This window comes from Etheostoma spectabile, chromosome 20 (assembly GCF_008692095.1).
Source record: "Etheostoma spectabile isolate EspeVRDwgs_2016 chromosome 20, UIUC_Espe_1.0, whole genome shotgun sequence".
Taxonomy (NCBI): Eukaryota; Metazoa; Chordata; class Actinopteri; order Perciformes; family Percidae; genus Etheostoma; species Etheostoma spectabile.
In genome coordinates, this window is record NC_045752.1 from 644,613 (window position 1) to 669,865 (window position 25,253).

A 25,253-nucleotide genomic window follows, 5' to 3' on the forward strand; every position below is an offset into this window, starting at 1 on the left:
CTAAATAAAAGCATCCAAAGAGCACCATGTCATGAAACCTTTAAAGACTCTTCTAACCACCTGGATGAAAAAAATACTGTGTACACTGCAATAATAGAAAACACGAGTACCTGTTTCCAAAATTGCATTGTTGGTTCCTAATCCCAAAATAACATGGCAACCGACGAGTTACCTGGATAGGAAAGAGAGTTGCAAAATGGAATAAAACAATATTTATCAGGTAATCATCTTTCTGGGAAATGTATAGTTGTTACTACGACTTAACTTCATGAGAGGCACACATTTGGGACACCCAGCACCTAACAGCAGCCCCAGAGTTGTGTGGTGGAGCATTTGGAAGTCTTGCTAAACAACCCACAAAGTTTTTCAGATATTAAGCATCATGTGAATTAGCATTAGCTACATTCAAGTCACAATGGGAACTATCCAGAAAGATACCCAACAACATAAAAAACAAATGCTGTTTGCTGCTGAGCCAGTACATCCAGATATAGCTTTTTGGTTTTGTTTTTGGAAAACTGCGCTGCAGCGGAAAAACTGAAACATTAAATGAAAACAATGAGTTGAAAGATGATGAAACAGTGGGGAACTGCAGCCCTACTTATTGAAAAAAAAAATATATATATATATATATACAGTTTCTGACTGCTTTTATACCTATTAATTCGACAAGGAAAGACAGAGCCCTACAAAAGAAATGGTTGGATAGTATACCATGATTTTACTCAAATCAGTGTGTTCCAGTGCAAATACAAGTTAGTCAATAACAGTATTATTCGCAACCTGAACGAAGTCCATGAGCAACAGTAAGATCAGCTTATTCGTGGTAACATTTCATCAGACAGGTAATGACACTGTGGCTACATCGACAGAATTCTGGTTCAACGGGCATCCTTAGTGGAAATACTGTGTTTGTACATCGAGCATGATCACATTCTGCACAGTCCTCGGAGAAAAAGCATTCCCGTTCAAACACTCAGATAAAGACAGATCAGAAATCTCAGAGGACGCGGTCCTCCAGGCTGAGATTTCACTTTTGAAAATGAAATGAGAGAAACGGGCATTAAGACCACAGTAAGATGTTTCTATTTGTTAATAAGTAATCATTTGCTGTGACAGTTAATTGGCAGGAGTTCCCACCTCTGACAGCACCAGTAACCTGGCACTTCCTCTAATATTGTGAATTTTTTCTTGTCACGCAGATTGAAAAACAAGAAAGAAAAAAGGTGAAATGTATTTTAAATAAATATTCATAAAATGCAAAAAAACAAAAAAACAACCAATGTGCACAGACCAGTTTTCATGCATTTAGCTACGTTAAATAACTGGTTTTTATTATGGGATTTGGGGCTGCAACTAATACTTAGTTTCATCACTGATTCATTTGATTATTTTCTAAATTAAAAAACTTGTCAAATTGCTTTCCCCCCCGATGGATAACAGTCCAAAAGCTCCCAAAATTCAGTTTAATATCAGATAAGATAAAGAAAAGCAGCAATCTCTCACAATTGGGACGCTGGGACCAGGGAAGTTTGGTATTTTTACTTAAATTTATTTTTACAAAAAATATTGATTAATCATCTAATGTCAGCTTTAATTTTCTAGTTGGATTGAAACTACTTGCATCTTTGTTGAAGATGTTAAAAAAAACAACCTGAAACAGACAAATGAATATAAAACAAGTCAAATGTGGCTGAGTTTGAAGCCCCATTTACCTCTAAAAACATTCATGGACATTGTCAAAAATCAAGGCAAATATAATGCATTATAAAAAAAAATCAAATAAATGACTCCATAAATAAAATGAAATGAATCATCACAAATATAAATAATCCGGAATGAACTTCCACATGCCACCAGGGCCTGCTTCACCCACGCGCCACTCAACACTTACAGACTTTACATCCCTCATTCTATCTTGATCAATAATTTATGAGGCAGAACAGTTGCAGAGTAACACATACAAAGTTCCCTTTTTAGTTTGGAGAAGTGGTTCTCAACTGCTGGGTCGGGATCCAAACGAGCTGCCCTGACAGGGTCTCGAATGAAAATTGAACTCAATGGGGAATTAATGAGTTCTTAAATATTTGGTTGAGACCTCCCGACAGTGTTTCGGTTCCAATTCAAACCCGAGCAGCAGTGACTTTCTTCTTTATATTACAGTTCACCGTACAGGCCTGGAGACGGTGGCAGACATTTTTTGTACTAACACCGTTATAAAACCGCAGGTTACTAAATGCGAAGAAGTGCTCATAATATACAACAGCATCCCCTTGTCCCTGGGATATTACTGTGAACGTGTGATTGGTGAGGACAGGTGCTCAGTACAAAACAGGGATCCATCAGTCACTAGCACAGGAGCGTGAACTATACAGACGAGTTCAAATAACGCAATGCGCTTATCAGTAAATTACAAATAAGCGGAAACAGCGTGTTTTTGGGACGTATGGAAAAAAACAAACCTGAAGCTTTACATTCATGACGCTTTCAGAAAGTACACTTCATTAAATGCACAATCTTGAACACAAGCTTGAAATAAATACAAAGAAGCATGTAAAGCCTTATGGAACTGTTGATTCCATTCTGCTATAAAGCCATAAATCAGAGTATTCCTAAAGAAATCATTTACATGTTGAATGTGAAATGACAGGGTTTCTGGAAGTGAGAGAAATCAAGGAGACATGGTTATTCTTTCCCTCTAATGCGTTACCAACCACACCTGGGTCACTCTCCACGGGTTGTTTGAATGGTTTTAGATGCCATGTTTAAGGGTTATCGCAAATGGCATTGTCCGAAAGGTAAAATATTCACAGTAAATGTCTTCCTGTTATTTATTGACAACACTTTGGATAGGGAAAGGTGAGCCACCCCATTAAGTACTGATTAAAGCTAGAACAGATTCCTTTTGTCAGTACTAGTTGACCCAGACCTGCAAGAATCCATAGGCTTACTGCAGGGACAGTCCTTGTGTTGGACTGGTGAAGGGCTGTCTGAGGCTGAGTTAGGACCAGAATCCAGGTCTGTAGCGGTAAGGGGAGTCTTTGGGAAAGCTGATCTCCGGTCTGCAGAGAGGGACGGTTCCGTCCCGGCACTGCCCCTCGTCCAGCCGATCCAACAGGTTTTCCTTCTTGCGGGGGGAGTAGGGCGTCGGGGCCTCCATGGGGGTGGGCAGCACCGCCGGGTCTCTACCAAACTCTACAGTCGGAGGAGTCTCTGTGCTGGAGGTGTGGGCGGGGGACTCGCCGTTACCCAGGTTGTGTCCGTTTCCCCTGGGCCTCCCGTCTGCCCAAAACACATCGCAGCGCGCTCGTGGTGAAGGCCGAGGCCGGGCCACAAAGTCAAGGGTTTTAGGGCGTTCAGGAGCACAGCGACGTCGGGGAGTTGGAGGGAACACGAGATTCGGATCAGGGAGCCGGGGCACCTCAGGACAGTCGTCTTTTAAACCTCTGAAGCTACCTGTTGGGGAAAAAAAAAAGAAAAGAAGGGAAAATTAGAGAAAATCTGACATCATGTTTCCTGTGGTGAAATTTAGGTTTAATTAGGAACATTTACTCAAGTAGGATACTGCACTTAAGTACAAAAGGTACTTAAGTCTTCTTTTCATGCCACTTTCTACTTCTACTCCACCACATTTCAGAGAGAAATATTGTACTTTTTACTCCACTACATTCATCTGACAGCTTTAGTTACTAGTTATCTTACACATTTTTTTACCATAGATTTTGCACACAAAGCTCATGTAATTTATAAATTATTATGTTTTATTATAAGCTACCCAACAATATGACGGCCTACACGTTCAGCTGAAATGATTAGACCATTAAACACTTAGTTGGTTGACAGAACGGTTCGGATTGTTTCCAGTTTCTAAAAGGGGACGATTTTTCTGCTTGGAGTACTTTTACTTTTACAGTACAGTACATTTTCATGATGATACATACTTTTACTTAAGTAACATTTTTAATGCAGGACTTTTACTTGTAACAGAGTTTTTACAGTGTGGTATTAGTACTTTTATTTAAGTATAAAATCGGAATACTTCTTCCACCACTGGTATTTCCAGACTTTCATTTATTAGGTAAGATGGGTAAGACCAATATTTAGGGGGGTTGTTATCAGGCCAATATCTGGGATTTCCATTGACTTCTATTATAGACAGAATACCAGCTGAGATTAGTTGCATTGTTGTTTTTTAAGCAGGGCAGCAGTTTTCAGATTGCATTATGTGCATAATGATATCAGATTAGTAAACAGAATGTGCCTTTGGAACATTGGATGAATGGTTGTCGATAATAGGCAATGTAGCACTAAAGATCAGCCCCCCCCACTCAGATCAGCTGGTATTCTGTCTAGAATGGAGTGTATGGAAATTTGTAATTAACCCCAAACTTTTGACCGGTAGCATATGTCAGGTGTCAGCCAATAAAGAACACAATTTTTTTTTTAGCAGTATTAACGTTCAAAAACCTATAGTGGTAAAAACTCAAAATCCCATGAGAGTACATCTAGTTGGAATTAAAGAAGACACAAGACTTTACCTGTGTTCTCTAATGCAGTTCTTTCTATCAATGGCCCCAGGTTAGTAGAAGGGCAGCTCTTCTTGATGGCCCCATCTGATGGTGTTCTACGGAGGCTACGGGAGGAACTCGGGGCCGATGGGACATGTGTTGGTGTGAGAGACTGGCGGGGGTTACGTTTGAAGCTCTCGAGGTGGGTGTTGACCAGCGGGTTGATGGGGGATTGGACGGCCGGATGCTGTGAGAGAGGAGGCGGGAAGGGAAGCTGCTGGAGTGGCGAGGCGGGGCAGCAGGCCAACAACTCCTCGCTGTCAGGGCGCAGCAGTGAGCGGGTGGAGTTGCAGTCGGACACTGATGACAGGGACAGCAGCGTGTAAGTGGCGGGCAGGCCTCGCTCGGGCAGCGAGGGCGCCAAGGGTTTCAGCGGGCTTTCCCGCCGGAACAGTCTGCGAGTCTGGGGGCTGGTGCTCCGCCTCTGGCCCCCAGTTCTGTGGAAGAAACCCTCCCATCGGGATTTGATGCTCTCCTCCGGTGGGACCAGAGTTAGCAGGCTGCAACCCATCCCGACGGCTGCCAGCAGAGCTCCACAGCCCAGCAGGACCAGCTCAGACCGCCGGCCCCCACCGGGGCTCTTCCGGCATGGCGATGTTCCTGGGACCTGGCTGCTGGGGCAGTACTCATCTCCATCTCCATCCCCGTCAGCAGCAGCAGCAGCACCAGCTGGGTGGCCCTCCTTATGGAAGGGGATGCAGAGGTAGGACTGACCGGGAGCTGCTCCTGGCTCAGTAGTGAAGCAGCAGTCTTCATTTTCTAAAAACAGGATCATTCACATGTTTTGATTTTTAGTTTTCGGAATATTTTATTATCAAATTTTCAGTTTAATCCTCATGTTGTCCTTGGGTCAAATTGACCCGTTTTCCTATATCAATGTTCTTTTTTAACTACCCAATTGTAATTACCCAAAATAACATGATTGATTCCACACAACGCTCTTTGGCAAGTACACATCTCGACTTTCATTAATTTTGGGGTGTCTTCTTCAATTTTATAGCATTTGAAAAACAAAATGGAAGTAGGTGATCCATCAACATCCATTCCTATAATTTTAGTCTTAATAATTCTTAATTTCTGCTTTTCTAACTCAAACATTAGGTATAATTTCCTATAAATTAGGTTTATTGACCATAAATTCCAAAAATAACTGGAAAACAAAAGGGAACAAGTTAGTGTTACGTAGTGCAGAAAACGACAAAAAAAGTGACAAAAGTGTTGAAAAATGGGACAAAAGCATAAGAAAAAGTTAAAAACAGTGATTAAAAAGCATCAACGTAAGTGTTGATTTTCAATTCTGACGGGAAGACAACACAAGAGTTATTGAAACATAAAAAAACTTCTTCACTGACCGACCCACTTACAAACTAAGGAAGACCCTACTCAAAAGGAGTATGTGATATAAAAAAAAAATAAGGAAAAGAGAGGCAATGTAAAGAGAAAATACAGCTTCATGGTGAACCGTAGCATATCATTTCATATTAGGTCTGCTATATGAGTGGGCAAGGTTGCCAAATCTCGAGAAAGATGTTATATTAATTTCTATGAGTATACGTTATCCTTTCAAGTGGAATACATGTATTCATATCCCGAAGCCATCGAGCAATAGGGAGATGGATGGGACTTCCACATGATGAATCGTTGACATGCTAATATAAAACTGGATGTCTTATGAAGCATGTCAACTGAAGCATACACATAGATAACCAGAATGTGTAGATATATTCATTCACAGATGCAATAGTTCATGTTGCACAGTGGACAAGCCCTGCATTTCATATAACAATTGCCACATCGCCACTTGGATTCCATCCCTGCAAGTTTGTGTTGCCGAGTGTACATGATGCTTTTTTCAGGAACCAGCTTGTTTACGTGCTCACAGCGACACACAGTCACATCTGTGAGTTTCTCCGGTCAACCACAAAGGGTGTGTTGACGTGTTGGACTGGAAGTATCTCACTCACTCCATGTTTTCCCAGCCAGTGCGCCACTTCACTAACCTTTAGACTACACAGGGTTTCCGCTGGGTCTTAAAACTAACATTTCCGAAAATATTAGGCCTTAAAAAAAGACATGAATTAAAAAGTATTGTGTTCCGGGTCTTTAATCTTTTGGGGGTTTTAGCCTTTAATAGACAGGACAGCAGCAGACAGGAAAAGGGGTTAGAGAGGAGGAAGTCATGCAGCAGATCGCCACAGGTTGACCTCGAACCCTGAGCCGCCGCGTCGAGGACTGAGCCTCTACACATGGACCCCGCTCTACCAGGTGAGCTACCCAGGCGCTCTTTAATCATTTTAAACTGGTCTTAATTTCCTGCTACCCATGTGACGCTACCTCTAACGCTCATTAAAATGCTCCTGCAGTCCTTTAGAATGTGTCGATTTTTTTAATTCTGGGGTGTAAGATTATTACTACTTCTACTACTACTACTACTACTACTAATAATAATAATAATAATGTATACTTTATTTTTCCGCAAGGGGAAATTCCAATGTTTTCAGTCTGTTGTTATTACACACATTACACACAGGCCTGAATTTCACACACATGCTCAGGTCCTATATATGCACTAAATGGAGAGATGTCAGAGTGTGGGGCGGGGCTGCCCATGGAAAGTCGCCCCCAAGCAGTTGGGGGTTTGGTGCCTTGCTCAAGAGCACCTTGGCAGTGTCCAGGAGGTGAACTGGCACCTCTCCAGCTGCCAGTCCTCCACCATAAGTTGGTCCGTATGGGGACTTGAACCAGCGACCCTACCGTTCCCAATCCAACTCCTCTACTGACTGAGTAGCTCCTTTTGCTAGTCCAAATAGAATTTGCTGTGTTACGATTACAAATGAATGAGCTGTGTTGCTCTGGGTCCCCCACACGTTGACTAGATACCAGTCCTATGATGCGAATGAGGAGATCGGAGAATTGTCACAGATGATGATTTCGGACCCTGACATCTGATGGGGTTTTTATTTTTTTATGTTGCAATATAGGTCTAAATGTTCTTAAAAAAAGGTCTAAAACATTTGCCTTGGTAAAAACCTGCAGAATACTTATACATACATACATACTGTATGCCAGACAACATAGACGCATTAAGATAAGATAAGATAAGATAAGATAAGATAAGATAAGATAAGATAAGATAAGACAAGTCGTGCTCACCCATCTCCACCAGGCTGGGCACGCCAGGCACTGCGGGACTGTGTCTGGGGGATCTGCGGAGGTTCGGGGCGCTGCACGACCGCTGCCTGCTGCCTTCATGGGGAGGCTTCACACTGCCAGGTAGAAAGGATGAAGATGGATTTGGTTTGGTAAAAGTAACTAGCATGCTATCTTTAAGTGAACTACAGCGTGGAAATAGATCGATATTGTATCGATATCGGGATATGAGACTATACTGTACAGTATATCGTCTTAGATTTTGGATAATGTTTTTTTATTTAATACAGGGACAGTGCATATTAATGGACATTTCTGTCAATACGCCAGAGTTAGCCAAAAGGCTATTTTTTATCTGCAGTCCCTAGACAGATTGTAACAAGTCACCCTAAAAAAGTAAAATTACATATTTACATAACAACTTAACAATTACAATATGTTATACATTGAGTAAAAATTATTAAAGTTAAATATAAGAAAAGTTAAGTTAAATATACACTAGGAACCAGGCTGACCAACAATCAGACAAAGACATAAACACATGCACACATATGTAATATTGTAATATGACATAGGAGTTGTGTTTTCCTGGTTTTACCCACAGTCATTATATCCACAATACTGATGATTATTTATCAAAAATCTCATTGTGTTAATATTTTGTGAAAGCACTGTCAAAGTGCCAACACTATAATATCGTTGCGGTATCGATATCGAGGTATTTGGTCAAAAACATCGTGATATTTGATTTTCTCCGTATCGCCCAGCCCTAATGTGAATTGACCTATTATATCAAAACATCAACTGAAAACATTAAGATTATCTGGAGAAAGTGGGTAAAGACTATATACATATATATTGCTTTCATCTGTGTGTTACCCTGGTAACGTAAACACCTTGGATACGATGCTGCGACTGTGGTAATTTGACATTACTGAAACATATTCGGTTACATTTTCCTTTAGGTATCATAAGAGTGACATTAGAGCCCGACCGATACATGGGCGGGCCAATATTATCGGCCGATATACATTTTATTTATCAGAACTTTAATATATTTTGAATGAAACAAATTATTATCATATTATTTTAGTGAGAACTCCTAAATAACTACAAATAACTAATGTTAGGGAAATCTGGTTATGTTTTCCGGATTTTTTAAATATAATATATATATATATATATATATATATATATATATATATATATATAATAACCAAATATTTGTACCGGTATCTGCCTTTAAATCCAGTCGGGCTCTATGTGACATCCATAAGAGTGACATGACACTGCCATGAACCTGTCATAAACATTATAAACAAGTCACAAAGTTTATGACATAACCCTTCTTTTAGTGTCATGACAGTGTCATATCACTCTTATGTACGTAGATACCTTCAAATAAAGTGTTCCCACTTATTCTATTGAAATGTACTGTATGTGACTTGTGAATGAATGTGATTTGATTACTTTACAAGATGTACAGTCCAGCGAGGTGCAATGACTGATGGGTAATCTTTTAAAGGTTCCTTTTTTGGGCTTTTCCGCCTTTAATGGACAGGACAGCTAGGTGAGAAGGGGGGGGGGGTAAGACTTGCAAGAAATTGTTATAGGTCAGACTCTGGACCCTCTGTGTCGAGGCATAAACCTCTTTGTATATGTGCGCCTGGTCTACCCACTAATCCAACCCGGCCACAACAGATAGGTGATCTTGCTTGTCAACTTCCGGTGAAGTGATGAACCGTTCTTCAGTTGTCTACTGTCTTCCTTAACATGGCTGAAACCCCTGTGCAGTCCACTTGGCAGAGAACTTCCAGGCGACCGTCCCTATTTCTAGACTCACCTGGCATCAGCGCTGTGCTCTCTGTATGGGCCACATCCGCGGGACCTGCCCTTTTTCCTGGAGCCCTTCCTCTCACCCTCCTCTTCATCCTGCTGAAAACCTGAGCTGCGACCCAAGGCTGTATAGCCCTCCCGTGGAGTGACTGCAAAACAATACAAAAAGGAAAAAAAGAAGACTTTACGAGAATGGATATCAAGGGCAAACATTAAAGGTCCAGTGTGTAACGTGTTTAGTTGTTCATTATCAAAATTGGTGTTGCCTGTTCTTGTCCTTTTTCATGAATATTTACCACCAACATCAATTCCAAGTACTCCTACTGGCTTGAGATTTTACATTTTCATTTGCATGAACTAGGGTAGATGCTCCATATTCATGCTCCATCTTGAGATACATTAGATGGTAAGGGACATACAGGACATACTGCTCCGCTTTTTGCGATTTCGCCGTCACATGATGAACTCAAGGGTGCTGCTGATCAGCTAACGGGTATCATCGCTTTCCGGGCAAATTTGAAGAAGAAAACTCGTATTCAAAATCCAAATTTCAGGAACAGGACTCTTCTTCTTCGCCCAGAAAAAGAATATTGAAAAGAGCAAAAGACCGGCTAATTGAAGCGTGAAGGCTACCATAGCTGTGATACGTACTTTGAACTGTGTGGCGCTAGACAGTGGATTGTGATATATGATCTCAACGCTAGATGGGAGAAATTCCCACACGTTGGAACTTTAAATAGTTTGTAATGAATATATAGTGAAATGAGAAAACCTTGGAGAATACACATTCTGTGGACTGTGGTATTAATGATGAATTCAGTTGAAATCCCATGTTTAACATAAGATTGTGATGGTGCGTGCTTACGTTGGATGGCTCTCAGGCGAGGCAGCATCGGAGGACTGCTCGGAGGACTGGAGCTGCTGTTGAGCAAACTCCTCCGCCGATCATGGGAGGGAGACGCCTGCACTGTGATTTTGTGCTGAAAATCTAAATTAGGGTTTCAAAGAAAACACATTAACTTCGGAGAAAATCTTGATATAAAACATACTGTTGACATACAATATCCCAACTCTAACTTAATATAAAACCAACTATTGACTTACAATATCCCAACTCTAACTTAATATAAAACCAACTATTGACTTACAATATCCCAACTCTAACTTGACTCATATAAAAACATACTGTTGACTTACAATATCCCAACTCTAACTTGATATAAAACATACTGTTGATTTACAATATCCCAACTCCAACTTGATATAAAACATACTGTTGATTTACAATATCCCAACTCTAACTTGATATAAAACATACTGTTGATTTACAATATCCCAACTCCAACTTGATATAAAACATACTGTTGATTTACAATATCCCAACTCTAACTTGATATAAAACATACTGTTGATTTACAATATCCCAACTCCAACTTGATATAAAACATACTGTTGATTTACAATATCCCAACTCTAACTTGACTCAATTGGAAACTGTGGACACACACTGTGCAGACTGTCTGCGGTACCTGAAGGCAAGCTGATCCTGTTCCCGTCCTTGAGTTTAAGGCGGTTGCGGCGGAACTTGCCCTGCCTGCTCTCCACGTGAGGCTTCTCCTGGTAGAGCTGGTGAATGATGATGTTGAGCTCCCGCTCCAGGATGTGGATCTCCCGCTCAGCTAGCTCCTGCTCGCGCCTCCTTAGCGCCTCCTCTTGGCATTTCTGCTGCAGCGCAGCTTGTGTCAGCTCCTCCTCCCACGATCGCAGCTCCTGAGCCAACAAAAAGAAGAAGAGGTGAAGGAAAACCTGTAAAACGGCCAAATGTGGAGGACGTTTTTCAGATACTTAAGTAAGATTACAAATACCACACTGTAAAAAATACTTTGTTACAGTAAAAGTAAAAGTCTTGCATTGAAAATGTTACTTAAGTTAAAGTATGTAAATTCGATTTCGTGTTTCTCACACCCTCCCAAGCCACCTCAAAAAATTCCTTCATGTGTTCACATGAACTGTGGGTTGTCTTGTGCATCATGTGTTATGTTGTTATGTACTGTTTACCATGTTGCTGTCTGCATAAATCCTTTTCAGAGGGCGTGTGGTGGCGCTTTAAATAGCTGCGGCCCGCAGGCTCTATCTAAACTGCATTTTGTTGCACTGTACCTGTACATGTGTAATGACAATAAAGTTGAATCTAATCTAATCTAAATATAATCATAAAAATGTACTTAAATTATTAAAAGTAAAACTCAGAAAAATCCTCCCATTTTAGAAACTGAAAACGATCCAAACAGTTCTGTCAGTCAACTAAGTGTTTAATCATTTTCCCTTCATTTATAAACTGCATGTATTTTGTGCTACTTTGTACAGTAACTAAAGTCAAGGCAAGTCATTTTATTTGTATAGCACATTTAAACAAACACTAGTTGACCCAAAGGGCTTTACAGGTAGGGCATGGAAGGCAGAATCAGTATGCCTTAAAGATACTTAGACAAGTGTGCAAGATTACATAAATATAGTTAAAGTCAAATAATGAAACAGAATTTGCAAATACAAAAAGATAAGAAAAAGCTGAGTTTGGTTCAGCTCTGAAACCTAAAATATTTTCAAGGGGAGTTAAAAGCAGGAGAGTAAAAATGCGTCTGTGTAGTGAATGTGACATACATAATTCACTATGTTGCTAAGTGTGGCTCCACACACCTTTTGATTAGACATGTAGTTTACGGCCCTTAGTCACAGCATGTAATGATAACTGTTCGGGGAGCACGGCCCCTTTAAATGTTGGGAATGCGTGATGACGTTGGACGTTATGGGGCTGCCATTAGGCGCAGCTCCTTATTCTGTTTTTATGTTTTTTCCTGTGGAATAAACGAGCCATGCATTCGTGTGCTCAATGTGAGAAATTGTCTCTTGCATCTTGCTGCAATTTCCGCAGATTAAATTTAAAACTGGCAATTGTATTGTATAAGGGGATTCCAGAATTTGGGGGTCTGCAACAGAAAGTTGTAGGATGCATGTAATGGAGTAAAAAGTAGAATATTTCTCTCTGAAATGTAGAAAGTAGAAAGTGGCATGAAAAGTAAAGTACCTCAACATCTGTACTTAAGTATAATACTTGAGTAAATGTGCTTAGTTACATTTCACCCCTGAAAACAGCTGCATTGAACTCCCAACCTTCACCTTCCTAATATAAACAGATTCCAGAATGCACGTCATTAGAGACGAGCCTAGACTCAACCTTCAGACCTCTGGTCTTTACCTTCTCCTTGGTCCTCAGCTGATCAAACATTTCCTGGATCTCCACTTTCCAGTCATCTTGCAGAGAGTGGAAGGACTCTGCTGGCATCTCAAAAAAGCCTGACTCCTCGATGGCCGTCAGCTGGTCCAGAATAATAGTGAACTGCGGCCGGGAGTGAGGGTCTGGGCTCCAGCATTCTGTGGCACAAGAGGGGGAAAAACAAGGGCTTATTTTGCCACAGCAAAAAATGATTGTGACCCTTCAAATGGTTCCAGAAAGTGATCAACCTTTCAGTTTTTTTAATGCTACTCAGTTATATTTCAGAGGCTTTTCCTGGTGCAGTGGATACACTCACTAATTGAATACTAATTATTAAATAATAAATGTTCAATGGTATCTTTCTAGCACATAACCTGACACTTATCTTTGCTTGTGGCTCTCCATTACACAATGTATGCATACAGTTAAGACAATTTTGATCTAATCTTGAGGTTAATGCTTCGTTTTGAGCACACACGTACCTTCCATAAGACGTGCAAAGGGCTCGGGACAGGTCAAGGGAACCGGCAGAGCCAGCTTGTTCATTGCCACCCCGTAAGCCACTGCGAGACAATCGATACCCCGGAATGGAACTTCTCCTGTCAGCAGCTCCCACAACAGCACGCCATAACTTTAGCGTTAAAAAAAAAGGGGAAAAGAAAAACAATTTAGATATACCGTACGTACACCCTCATAAATGTGCTTTTTCATGTTTCATGCTACGATAATCTCCTTAGATAAGGGGCTTGGTGTTAAGTGTAAAAACACCTATTGCACAATAACAATGTGGGTCTGAAGATAAATGTGTGTATGAATAGATGAATGTCAAGCGCAATGTTTTCTGGATAACAGTCTACAGCAAAGCTTGCTGCTTGAATTAAAATCAAAAACGGATTAAAATGGCATTATTTTACACTTTTGTGTGAATACCAAGGTGAGAGAAAGTCTCAACAGAGCAGTGCAGCCGATCCATGTGACTAATGTTGAAAACACACTGATGCACTGTGAGTAAATGATAGGGGTGGGGGAAAAATCAATACAGCATAGTATCGCAATATTTTCAGGGGCAATGCTGTATCAATACACAGGCGCCAAGTATGGATCTATTATTACATATGTGTTGATCAGTTTGTCTGCTTGACAATTGCAGCAATAAAATTGAATTAATATGAACAAAATGAGGAATGTATCTATTTAGATAAAACAGATGTTGACAAAGTTTCCTTTAGGGGACATCATTTGAAATTGGGAAAAATTAGAAGTTAGAAGAAATGATGATATAATACTGGGAGGTGTCTTGTGATTCCCACCCCTAGGGAATGACCAGCAACAAATCAAATAAACCAGGAAAAAGAGGGTTAGGATAAGAGAGTTACAAACTATTTATAGTAACCTAGTCTACTGCTTCCGTTATAAATCCATGAACCCAATTCTAGCAAATGTGATCAACATATCAGCCAGGGATCAAACAGTACAATCAGACGGCCCAAAGGAAACCATTGATATGATTGAGGATTTTCATTTGACCCATTTTTATTCTGCACTAGCGTATAAACATCGATTAGGGAGAGTAAGTCCCCTCCCTGGTCAGCGCTCCTGAGGACATCTGCCTTCCTATCATTACTGTTATAATGCATGCTGCCTGTTCTCGGCTCACACCCTAATCCTGTTTAAGAGGGAAACCCCACATTCAGTCAGGAATGGCTGAGCTGCACATTAACACATGCTAACGGTACGCCATGTGTAATGACAACACCACAGATTGTTGTTTTTATTGGAGAAAAAAAGTGAGAATTACGACACATGGCGTTAAAGCAACACTGCACTGTGAAAATGAATCACACATAAATGACAACCTTAAATTAGATATTCCCATATGCTAGGTCATGTTTGCCTTCTGAGGCTAATGATTATTTCCGGCCTTGATCTGCTGATTACCCTCCATTCAGTCCATGAATCATTAGATCTATAACAAAAGGTCTCAGAGCCCCCAGTGATGTCTCGCTTAGTACGACCAGCAGTCCAAACCCCAATGTTATTCCATTTACTAGAATGTTATACAACCTAAAACAGAAACTTTGTCTTTTTGCTTAACCCTTGTGTTGTCTTCCCATCGACCAAAATGGACCTGGCTTGGTTTGCCTGTGATAAAGCATGAAGTAGCCTGTCAATTATTCCCCATTTCTGTCTTATTACGTCTTCTTATAACAACTTGATTTCAACTGATTACCATTAGCCTGCTCGTTTTACACTTCTGTTTGAAAAGTATGGTCATTGCACCTCATGATGCCAAATCTTTGGGTAAAATTAGTCAATATTCTAGTATTAGTAAATAGTAAGATCAAAGGAACATATGTTTATGCTTATCGCAGATTTTGACCCAGGTAGACCATGAAAGTAGTGATCAACATTACTTATTTTAGTGTTGCATGTTATTTTTGGGGACATTTGGTTGAAAGAAAACTATATTTCTGGTATAAAAACCTCAAAAAAAAAACAGGTCAAATTTGACCCAAGGACAACACAAGGGTTAAAATATGACTTGGCAACATGATAATTGATGAATCTTTTGTTGATTGACTACCGTAACCAGTTCACTAATCACTAACATGTTGGATCTACTGAAAGATTGCACAGAGCCAATTTACACCTCAACATTTGTATGCATAAAAACATTTTGTCATCTATAAATTAATCAATTTCATTCTTTATATTGTTTTTTTCTAATTCTTATTTGTACTCTTATTACCTCCGCTGAGGAGGTGATGTTTTGTGTTTGGTTTTTTACATTGTCAGCATTATTACGGAATAACTCCTGGCCCGGTTTTCATTAAACTTGGTGGAAGGGTGTAGCATGGGCTAAGGAAGAACCCTTTCAAATTTCAAGCGGATCTGACACACGGGCTGGATACACAAGTTACTTTTGTATGTTCTTAGTGAGAGTTGGTGAGGGTGCACGTTCCGAGTGCCTGTCTATTTCAATTCAATTCAATTCAATTTTATTTATAGTATCAATTCATAACAAGAGTTATCTCAAGACACTTTACAGATAGAGTAGGTCTAGACCACACTCCAGAATTTACAAGGACCCAACAGTTCTAGTAGTTTCCTCCAGAGCAAGCAACAGTGCGACAGTGGCGAGGAAAAACTTCCTTTTAGGCAGAAACCTCGGTCAGACCCAGACTCTTGGTAGGCGGCGTCTGACGGGCCGGTTGGGGTTAGAATGAAGAGTGGCAATAACAAAAATTCTAGTCTAGTTTTCATTATTTACTTTACGTGCATTTCATTGTCCATTTTGTATAAGCCTGTGACGAATATGTCTTGAATAGAAAAAGGTTAAATATTACAATAAATATGCAGTGCTATTTCACACAGAATTGAATCAGACTGTGTGAAATATTTTAAAGAAGAGAGACAAGATGCCCTGTGGTGACCTTTGGACTACATCAAGCCAGTGTTATATTTTTAGTGTTATGTACTCTATATCTAGTGTAGTACTCATCTCATAATACACAACAATCTGTTCTTTTTCCCATGTGTTAGTCTGTTCTTTGTTACTATGGCAACTTCTGCCAGAGCTGAACCTTCTCCTGGTGCTTGGTGGATAAACTGCCCCCCCCCCCAGTTCTACCAGCTGGTGCAGTCTGTTTGCTGCATAAACCTTCCCTTCCTCTGCCCACCTCCACACGTCGCTACCCTTGGAGAACGTAGACGAACGGATGACTTCGGGAGCCATCCAGGCGTAGGTGCCGGCGGCGCTCATCTTGGTGGTGCGGTGCCACTCTCGAGCCAGTCCAAAGTCTGTGATCTTCAGAGTCTTGTTGCTGAGGTCTTCCATCTCAACCCTCTCGAGGATCAGGACTGGAGTGGTCGCCCATGGTGGGGCGGGAGGTGATGAGGGGATTTCGGTTGTAGGACAGGGGAAGATGGTTGGAGGATGTGGGGGAGGGGGGAATACGTGCAGATTGGCAAGTGGGGTTGACGGTAAAGTAAAAAAAAAGGTTTCAGGTAATCATCACAGGTTGGGAGGGGACGCAGCAGGAGGAGGATTAGATTCGACGATAAAACACAATGCATGTTGAAACGCAAAACATGGTGGAGGAACAAATCAGGGGGCGGTTGGTTGGAGGAAATGATGAAAGGATTGGAGGGATAAAGGCAGAGTAGAGAGAAAGAGAGAACAAACAGATAAAGGGAGAAACAGTGAGCCAATACAACAGAAGAAAGCGCAGATGAAAAACACAGACTTTGATTAATGCTAATGATCTCACTGCATATTTTACAACACTAAAAACACTAATTAAAAAACACCACAGTTAAACTACAGAAGCAGCCGTTACAATACACCCATTCGCTCTGATAGGCTCTAAAAACCAACCCATTGCAACATGCAGAAAGCAGTGCTCCTCCTAACCACATGCTCTCTCTCTCTTTCCCCCCCTTCAGCTCCACAATGCCAGGCCATCTGCTGTGGCTGTGCCCAGTAGAGAGGGTGTGTCTGCAGGCTGCGGTGCACATTAAGCACCCCTTCATCTGCTGCTCATGTGGCTCTAATGCTACAGTGGCACTTTCCGTAGAAACTCAAACCCAAACATATGGCTAAAGTAAATCCTGCTCCTGTGTCGAGGTAGAACATGAAACAAACGTTTCCCCCTGAGGCCAATCACGCTCCAGAAGTGTGCTTTTGATGAGAGCGTCTACCACATGGCATGGTATGTGCAAGGGGGGGCGGCAGAGATAGTTGAAAGGTTGAAGGTACAAACAAATAAAACCATGTGGAAGTGATGGACTGCTATGACAAATGACAAATTACTGAGGGCCATACAAGTCAAAAAGGGTGCTATCAAACAAATTTTGTTATGGAAGCATGAATTACATTGTTATTTATTTCATGCGTTAGGGAACAATGGAGATTGGCCGGAGAAACGGAGGCCTCTGGGAACTAAACCCGGGACTAGGTGGCGATTAGGGCTGCACAATTCATCGCACTTGAATCGAAATAGCCGGGAGGAGGGGTGGGGGGGTGGTGGGGCAATATTTGTTAAAGGCAGCCCTAGTGAAGAGATTATTTCCCCACCCTGGTCTGAGAATGATTCAGGATCCCCCCCAGTCAGGGCTGGTTAATGTGGATTGGGAAAGGGAAGTATAGGGGGGGGGCCCCACGCGAGCCAACCCCAGAAACACAGATGAAGAAGGCTGGATGATGGATGGAATAATTACATAGGAGTATGGTGCAAGAGTCATAGTTTCCCACGTTCAGCAAAAGGTTTTTGGATGTTGCCTAAAAAAAAGTGACATTCAATAAGCATGTCACCCCATGCACGGGTGTCATATATTGATCACATGAAGTCAGGAAGAGGTGTACAGAGAGCACCTTATGTGGTGTACAACAGGCTTTTATATTAGGTAAAAAGTATTTAGTATTTATGTGGTATATAGTAACACGTGTCTACAGCCACACTAGCTGCTGCTATATCTAGCCACAGCAATGCTAACAGGGTGGTAACATACTTCCAATAACTATACTAACATGCTGATGGTTCCAATACATTGGGGTGTTGTTTGCGAGTGAGGGGACAGCAGATTGGTCGGAGAATCGGAGCAGCGGGTGCGGTATCGAAAAAAGAACTGAGCTGGAAGGCAAAGCTCTCGATCTACCGGTCAGTTTTTGTTCCTACCCCACAAACCAAAAGTATTGGACGGGTTCAAATTTTGACCCGATGCTGGTGCAAAATAATAAATGAAGGGATCACCACAGTAATGTAAAATAATCATGTGGGTGACATGAATGTGTGTACCAAATGAATTGCAAGTCATCCAAAAGTTGACATTTCACTGAAAACCCCAAATGTGAAATTCACGGGGATCACCAAAGTCATTAGGATTCATCCTCTGGGCATCATGCATATCTGTACAATATGTAACAACAATCCACCCAATAGTCTGGACCAGAGTGGTGGACTGACCGACTGGTGTCCTCCCTAGAACCACAACGCTAAAATGGCTGAAAATGAAACGGTGAAGTGGGTGGGTTTCTGGCTATGAGCCTTTGCAGAAATGCAAGAAAGAAATCTTGACGTGCGTGTCGATTTTACGGACCCAGCTTTATCGTATCGCCACCAACCACTCCATTACCACAGTGATGTGTCACAGGTTGAGGTGAGTGTGCCACAGCCTGACTGTAACCACTAATTAGTTACTCAAGGATCTGCTTGACAAGAAATTAAGGTCATGTGAAGTATTCCTTTTTTGTAAAGGTCCCATGGCATGAAATGTTCACTTTATGAGGTTTTTAACATTAATATGAGTCCCCCAGCCTGCCTATGGTCCCCCAGTGGCTAGACATGGTGATAGGTGTAAACCGAGCCCTGGGTATCCTGCTCTGCCTTTGAGAAAATGAAAGCTCAGATGGGCCAATCTGGAATCTTTCTCCTTAGTGCTGCAGGCCGGAGTCAAACCCGGGTCGCTGCAAAGGCCTGCATGGGGCGCACGCTCTTTCTGGGTGAGCCAGAGGTCGCCCCATGTGGAGTATTCTTAAACTGATACATATCAAACAGATGTGAAATATATACTACTCATTTAATTCTATATAATGCACATAGAATCTAAATTTGGGCTCAGATGAAAGAAAGTAAGGAAAAACTATGGATTAGACACTTGTTTGGATTCAATGTAAAAGTGAAAGAGCAGACTGGCATGCTGCACTGTGAAGAGGACCGGGGTTTTCCACAGAGAGCCCAGGATGGCAACTGGCTAGACTGACTTAACACTTTAAAGCAGCCTATTGGAAGTGAAGCGCCTGAGCTGATCACCAGTTTAAGGGCCAATGGCAGGAAAGAAGCTGCCTCTATGTGTTGCCGGAGCCTCCAATGGGGAGGAGGCTGGGGCCGAGCACTGGGCAAATCCTCAGTAATAGGCTTGGGATTTAGGGGATCCAGTTGGGTGAAATGCAAGATTACAACTGCTCCACAAACACACTGTCCATGCATAACACTTTTGCTTTCTGCTCTCTTTTTTCTGGACAGTGCTTCTCACTGCACGGTGTGAGAAAGGATGGAATAAACATGGTGTGGATTAATTATATCTGAAAGGTGCATTAAGTCCCACAGACAAAATGAAAAGGTATCAGTTGAAAAAAACTTTTCCTCTTAAGAAAAGAAATTACTGCTAAATATCCATAATTATTTTACACTCCGTTACAGGATATGTGTATATGTTTTGCCACAAGCTTGATGAAACTGCACTTTTTCGATTCCCTGTCAAATTGATAAAGTTTCACTTTAAAACTGCGTAAAAGCAGACTAAAGATTGAGGCTGTAAAATAATCAGTATTCATATTCATCAGTTTGTAGTTTCATTTGACAAAAATATTGAATGGTACAGAAGTTGCTGGAACCCACATTGGTGTTTCAAAGTTGCTTGCTTATGTCTGACTAAAAACCCAGCGTCAAAACACTAAAATATTTTAGAATTTGTTAAAGTGATTTGGCACGTTTGTTGTCATGTTTAAGCCAAGAAAAAATGTCAAACCTCTAGCTCCAGCTTCTCAAATGTGAGTTTTTCAATAATTGTAAACTCAATATCTTTGAGTTTTGGACTGTTGGTCGGACAGAAGAAGCACTGTGGAGACGTCACCTTGGGCTTTAGGAAATTGTAATGGGAATTGTTTCACTGTTCTCCAGTCTTTTTTTTTTTTTTAGATGTAATTCAGAGACCACATAGTATATCAAAACAGCTGCAGCCCTACATGCAATTCTTATGAAAATGATCATCAACACTGGAGATAAATAATATTCTGTGTAATTGTGCTTAGTCTCCTGAATGTACCTTTAATGTGTTAATATGCTTCTGTAAAGCACTTTAAGTTGCCTTGTGTATGAACGGTGCTATACAAATAATCTGCCCTTGCCTTGCCTTGCATAAATTAATATTGTGGGATATCACAAAACAAAACTAGGTCTGCAGAAACAAGCATGGGATGGCAATAGAAAGGGACTCTTACTGTTGCTGGACTTGAGGTCCCGGTGAATAATGGGGACGATGGCCTGGCTGTGGAGGTAGAGGATGCCCCGGGCGATCTGCACGGCCCAGTCCACCAGCGTGCACGGAGGGATGCGTTTCCCTGCGAGGGCCCGGTTGAGGGGGCCGCCCCGGGCGTACTCCATGACCAGGCACAGGTTGGGCTCCTGCAGACACACGCCCAGCAGACCCATGATGTTGGGATGGTTGAGCATGGCGAAGAGTTTGGCCTCCTGACGCACGCTCTCCAGAGTCTGCGCCGGATCCTCGTCGGGGTCCCGTCGTGCTGCCTTCACTGCCACCTCGGAGCCCCGCCACACTGCACGGTAGACTTTTCCAAAACCGCCCACCCCGATGATTTCCTCCAGGGTCAGCTCGAAGAAATCAATCTCCAGGACTGAGGAGACACGCGGGAAGACAGGCCAAAGAGGACATTAGGGAAAGAAAAAAACAGTATTAGGGGTGCATGATATGAAGAAAATATGTGATAACGTTGTTGAAGATCGGAATAACAATATTTTGCATACAATAAATAGACAGATATTAAAGTGTACTCAGTTTTGCCTTTCTGCAGCTTTTAGTGTTCTGCAAAAATACAACAAGCTGCGTGTTGAATTCAAAACAAAAGAAAGGAAATCATTATTTTATTGAACAAACTGAACATCGATCTAAAAAGACGTCACTGAAAAAAAAGAACGAGTTTTCTACTGATGTTATCCTTCAACCAACACAAAAAATGTCTCAGTGTGTTTTGGGAAATGTTGCAGCCTTTCGCAATGTCTTTATTGTAAGTGGATATCGTGGTGAATATATAAAAAACATATATTGTTAATCCCTAACCCATATCCCCCCCCCAAAAATGATTACACTCCTGACACAGTATTGATCTTAATGTCAATTCCATATTGTTACCCTTCCTAGGACATTACAACGGCCCGGGTCAGGCTGACACTTTTGCTAACACCTCAAAGTGCCTCAAAACCGGGTCACTGAGTGGAAGGATGCTTTCACTAAGCCAGCCTGCTGCCCCACATACAGGATGCGGTGGAACTACCCCTCCTGCTATTACACAAGGCTGATCATCTGTCCTTAAATCTGGCTGGGATGAAAGGAGAAGGAAGGAAGTAGGGCTGTCTTTGACTATAGACATTCTTAGCGCACTCACACTCCCATGACGTGGTCGACTAACCGATAAGTTGGTTTAAATCGACAGATGTGAAAAACTGAGTTTCTCCACAGAGAACCGTGCGAAAGCACCACTTTAACTCTTGGGTTCACCAGAGATGTGCTTATAATTTTCTTGGAAAAAGGCCATTCAGCATAAAAAAAAACAATCAACTAAAGATATCTTAGTAGACTAAGACCAAAGCGACCAATTAATCGACTACGAGGGGTCAGCCCTAGAAGAAAGAAATAAGGAAGGATGGGTAGAAAGAAGATGGTCCTTTAAGAGTTTTAATGAAAGGTGTGTGTGTGATGTTGTGAACAAGAGTCTTTGCATCAAGTTGTGGATCCGTAGTCAGCAGACTAACCCTGATGAATATTTCAGGTGGGCCGGTATGTGAAAGTAGGCCAGCCGCTGCCGAGGATGAAGAGATGAACGCCACCAGACCCAGCTGAGGAGGTGTGGTCCAGCCAAACAAACCACACTGATGGGAACTGTATGGCCTTTAAAACTTAAAATAAACTTAAAAGCTGATATTGTTTAACGTTGCAGAGCATCCTCTTCCCACCGCATATACGCGGGTGTGTTCACTTTGGGCCCCACAGCGCACTATTAGGTGCTTTTAATTCTGCTTACTGTCTCCATCTGAGGCCTTGGCGGCACATTTAGCTGCAGAAGCATTTCCTCTACAAGCACAATTTCTTTCTCTCTTGCAGCACAACCTTGGTGCAAGCATTGGGCCTACCAGTCATTTTTGCTTGTACATTTTTTTCTTCAAAATATTGTTGCCAAAAATGCACACTAAGGGCCATGTTTAGGTGTGGGATATTGGAGATTTCTACAAATTTGACATATTACTAGAGGTTTTACATTAATGTTGTAACAATGTGCCTTATTTTCATTTCAATAACTCCATGTCAAACTAATCAATGTGCCCCAGTTTGTTACTGCTACTGTAACATATGAACAAATTATAGTTTTATTAAAGATCATGAGCATATCATGACAATACATTTCCTCGGAGAGCACAACAAAAGCTATCCTGTAGCCTATACACTATCTAATGATGATATTGCACAGTAACGGACTTGCATGTGCAGTTAAATATTCTTTCTGCTGAGGATGCATTGGTGCCAACACTACCAGTCCCTGTGACAGTGAATGCGTATCAAGACAATGCAATTACCTTAGAGATGGTAACAGAGCTTTACTTAATATCTGGAATATTGCACATGCAGTATATGACTTGCTTTTCTCCTGATGATGCGTTGTAATTTGAGGCAGGCTGCATCAGCTGGCTGTCTGTCTGTTCGCCAGTCAGTGTGCTAAATCATGGTCCTGAAGCTGAGAGTGAGGATGTCTGGGCCAGCCGGTTTCTAGGCCAACCGGGGGGCACTGCGCCTACCGTGACACAGCACTCTCAACGTGGGGTTTCTCTGGCCTTCTAACAACAGCCATTGTAATGTGCTCTGTTTTAGTGATAGCACCCTGATTCCATTAGGCCAGAGAGAAGCACAATGGGATACTCACGGTGCAGAGGAGGCACTGAGTACTGCTGCTCCGAGGTGTCCCGGATTTCCTCCGGAATGCCATTCCCGTTGCTCACATAATTAGATGGGAAAATGCCAACCCGGTCTGCTATCATACCGGTCCACCAGCCCTCGTCCCCCGACACCAGGGAATCTTTGGACAGGACCTCCACCAAGTCCCCCTTTCGCAGGCTGAGCTCGTCGTCCGCAGTCGCTTCATAGTCGAACACGGCCGTCCAGAAGCCCGAGGCTGCGCGCACCGCATCCGGCGCGGCGCTGGTGCCATTCTCCGGTCTCGGCCAGCGAAACACATCTGCCTCGGCTTCTTCCGACGAGGGGACGCACGCATTGGGACTCAAACTATCATCCAAAGCGGGTTTGAAGACATCCATGGACGCAGTGATCCATAGGGGCGACCTGGATCACTGCAGGCGCATCCACCTGACGAAAGGCTGCGTCTGGCTGCTCGGAGCGCCCTGCGTCTGCACCCCGCACACAACACAACACACACACACACACACACACACACACACAGCTAAATAGCGGCTAATCCCGCACACAAACACTGCAGGGACCAAGGAGCGCCATTGTGATTGGGATTCTGCAGCATCGTCTTTCAGTCCCCGCTGTCTGCTATCAATCCCCCAGCTCCAGACAGCTCCAGCCTGGTGCTTTCCAACGCTCAACCCTGCACCCAGTCAACGCCGTCACTCATCGGACGCAGTAGTCTTTATTTTAAGCCAATTTTGCCAACGTGCGAACCATAGCCGGTTTCCTATTGGTGCACAGAGACGTCAACAACAGTTTATCTCCCACCCTTCTCTCAGCGTCAAATGCACGGTCGCTCTTCTTCTCACAGCGTGCACCTGCTCCATGCCAATTCCAGTAAACACACACAAGGAAGCGTTTGCTTTTTCTTCAAATTCGTCTCCTTTATTAAGTTATTGACCCCCTTCAAAAAAAAACAAAAAAAAAACAAAAAACATAACAAAATACTCAACTAATGTTAAATTCCATGCAAAATTCCCTGAAATAAAAACAGAATCCATAACAAGGAGTAAAAAACAGTCAACATGACAAACAGTCAAATTAACAAGCCATGTCCAATCCAACCTATTCCATGTGCGTGATGTGATGAGAGAGGATAGTGTGCGTGGTGTGTGTGTGTGTGTGTGTTTGTGTATGTGTGTGTGTGTGTTAAAAGTCAACAAAAGTCCCTCCATGGTTTAGAAACAGATTCTTAAAAAGGATTCTTTCTTTTTTACTCAACTAAATTCCAACCTGTTCATGGAACAACACAAGGAAATAAAGCTTAAATAGATATGTGGTAAGACATCAGGAATACACTGTAGCTCTGAGGACAGCTCCCCCCCCAGTCCAGTTAGACGTACTGTACACACAGTGGAGGATGCAATAACAGTGTTTCACATGTTCAGTCTGCAAAATGATCGATGAGCCCAAGAGCACGAGTGACAAATCCAACCAAGACTCCACTGACCCTTCAGTCCACTTCCCGACACATCTGGCGTTTGTATTTATATTTATAGATACAGGATATCATCTAGGGTGTCACACAGAGGTGTTAACGCAACAAAATATATATATTTGGGAAGATTGTGACAGACAAGTTGAAGGGTTCGGAAGCCTATTTCTGCCAGTAGAAGAACTAAAAGTAGATGAGAAGTTAACACAAATATGCTTATGGCAAGGTA

The 25,253-nt window shown here is 42.1% G+C and overlaps 1 protein-coding gene across 1 annotated transcript; it reads right to left on the reverse strand.

Annotated features, from left to right (window-relative positions):
• Positions 1-704: 704 nt before the first annotated feature.
• On the reverse strand, positions 705-24,241 carry map3k9 (mitogen-activated protein kinase kinase kinase 9). The gene is made up of 11 exons (XM_032499698.1): positions 23,543-24,241; positions 20,831-21,244; positions 16,509-16,689; positions 13,311-13,459; positions 12,811-12,986; positions 11,084-11,324; positions 10,420-10,542; positions 9,562-9,703; positions 7,722-7,834; positions 4,539-5,327; positions 705-3,456 (listed from the first exon to the last, which is right to left on the reverse strand). Exons 1-11 carry the CDS (start codon positions 23,931-23,933, stop codon positions 3,002-3,004), a joined length of 3,174 nt encoding a protein of 1,057 aa, XP_032355589.1. The 5' UTR covers positions 23,934-24,241; the 3' UTR covers positions 705-3,001.
• Positions 24,242-25,253: the final 1,012 nt, after the last annotated feature.

Excerpts from the sequence above, each read along its gene's own strand:
- map3k9 (XM_032499698.1), bottom strand. The coding sequence starts at position 23,933 with ATGGATGTCTTCAAACCCGCTTTGGATGATAGTTTGAGTCCCAATGCG. Across the intron at positions 11,325-12,810 it reads AGCTGAGGACCAAGGAGAAG|GAGCTGCGATCGTGGGAGGA; the intron begins GTAAAGACCAGA and ends TTGTTGGCTCAG. Across the intron at positions 7,835-9,561 it reads GAGCACAGCGCTGATGCCAG|TGTGAAGCCTCCCCATGAAG; the intron begins GTGAGTCTAGAA and ends TCTACCTGGCAG.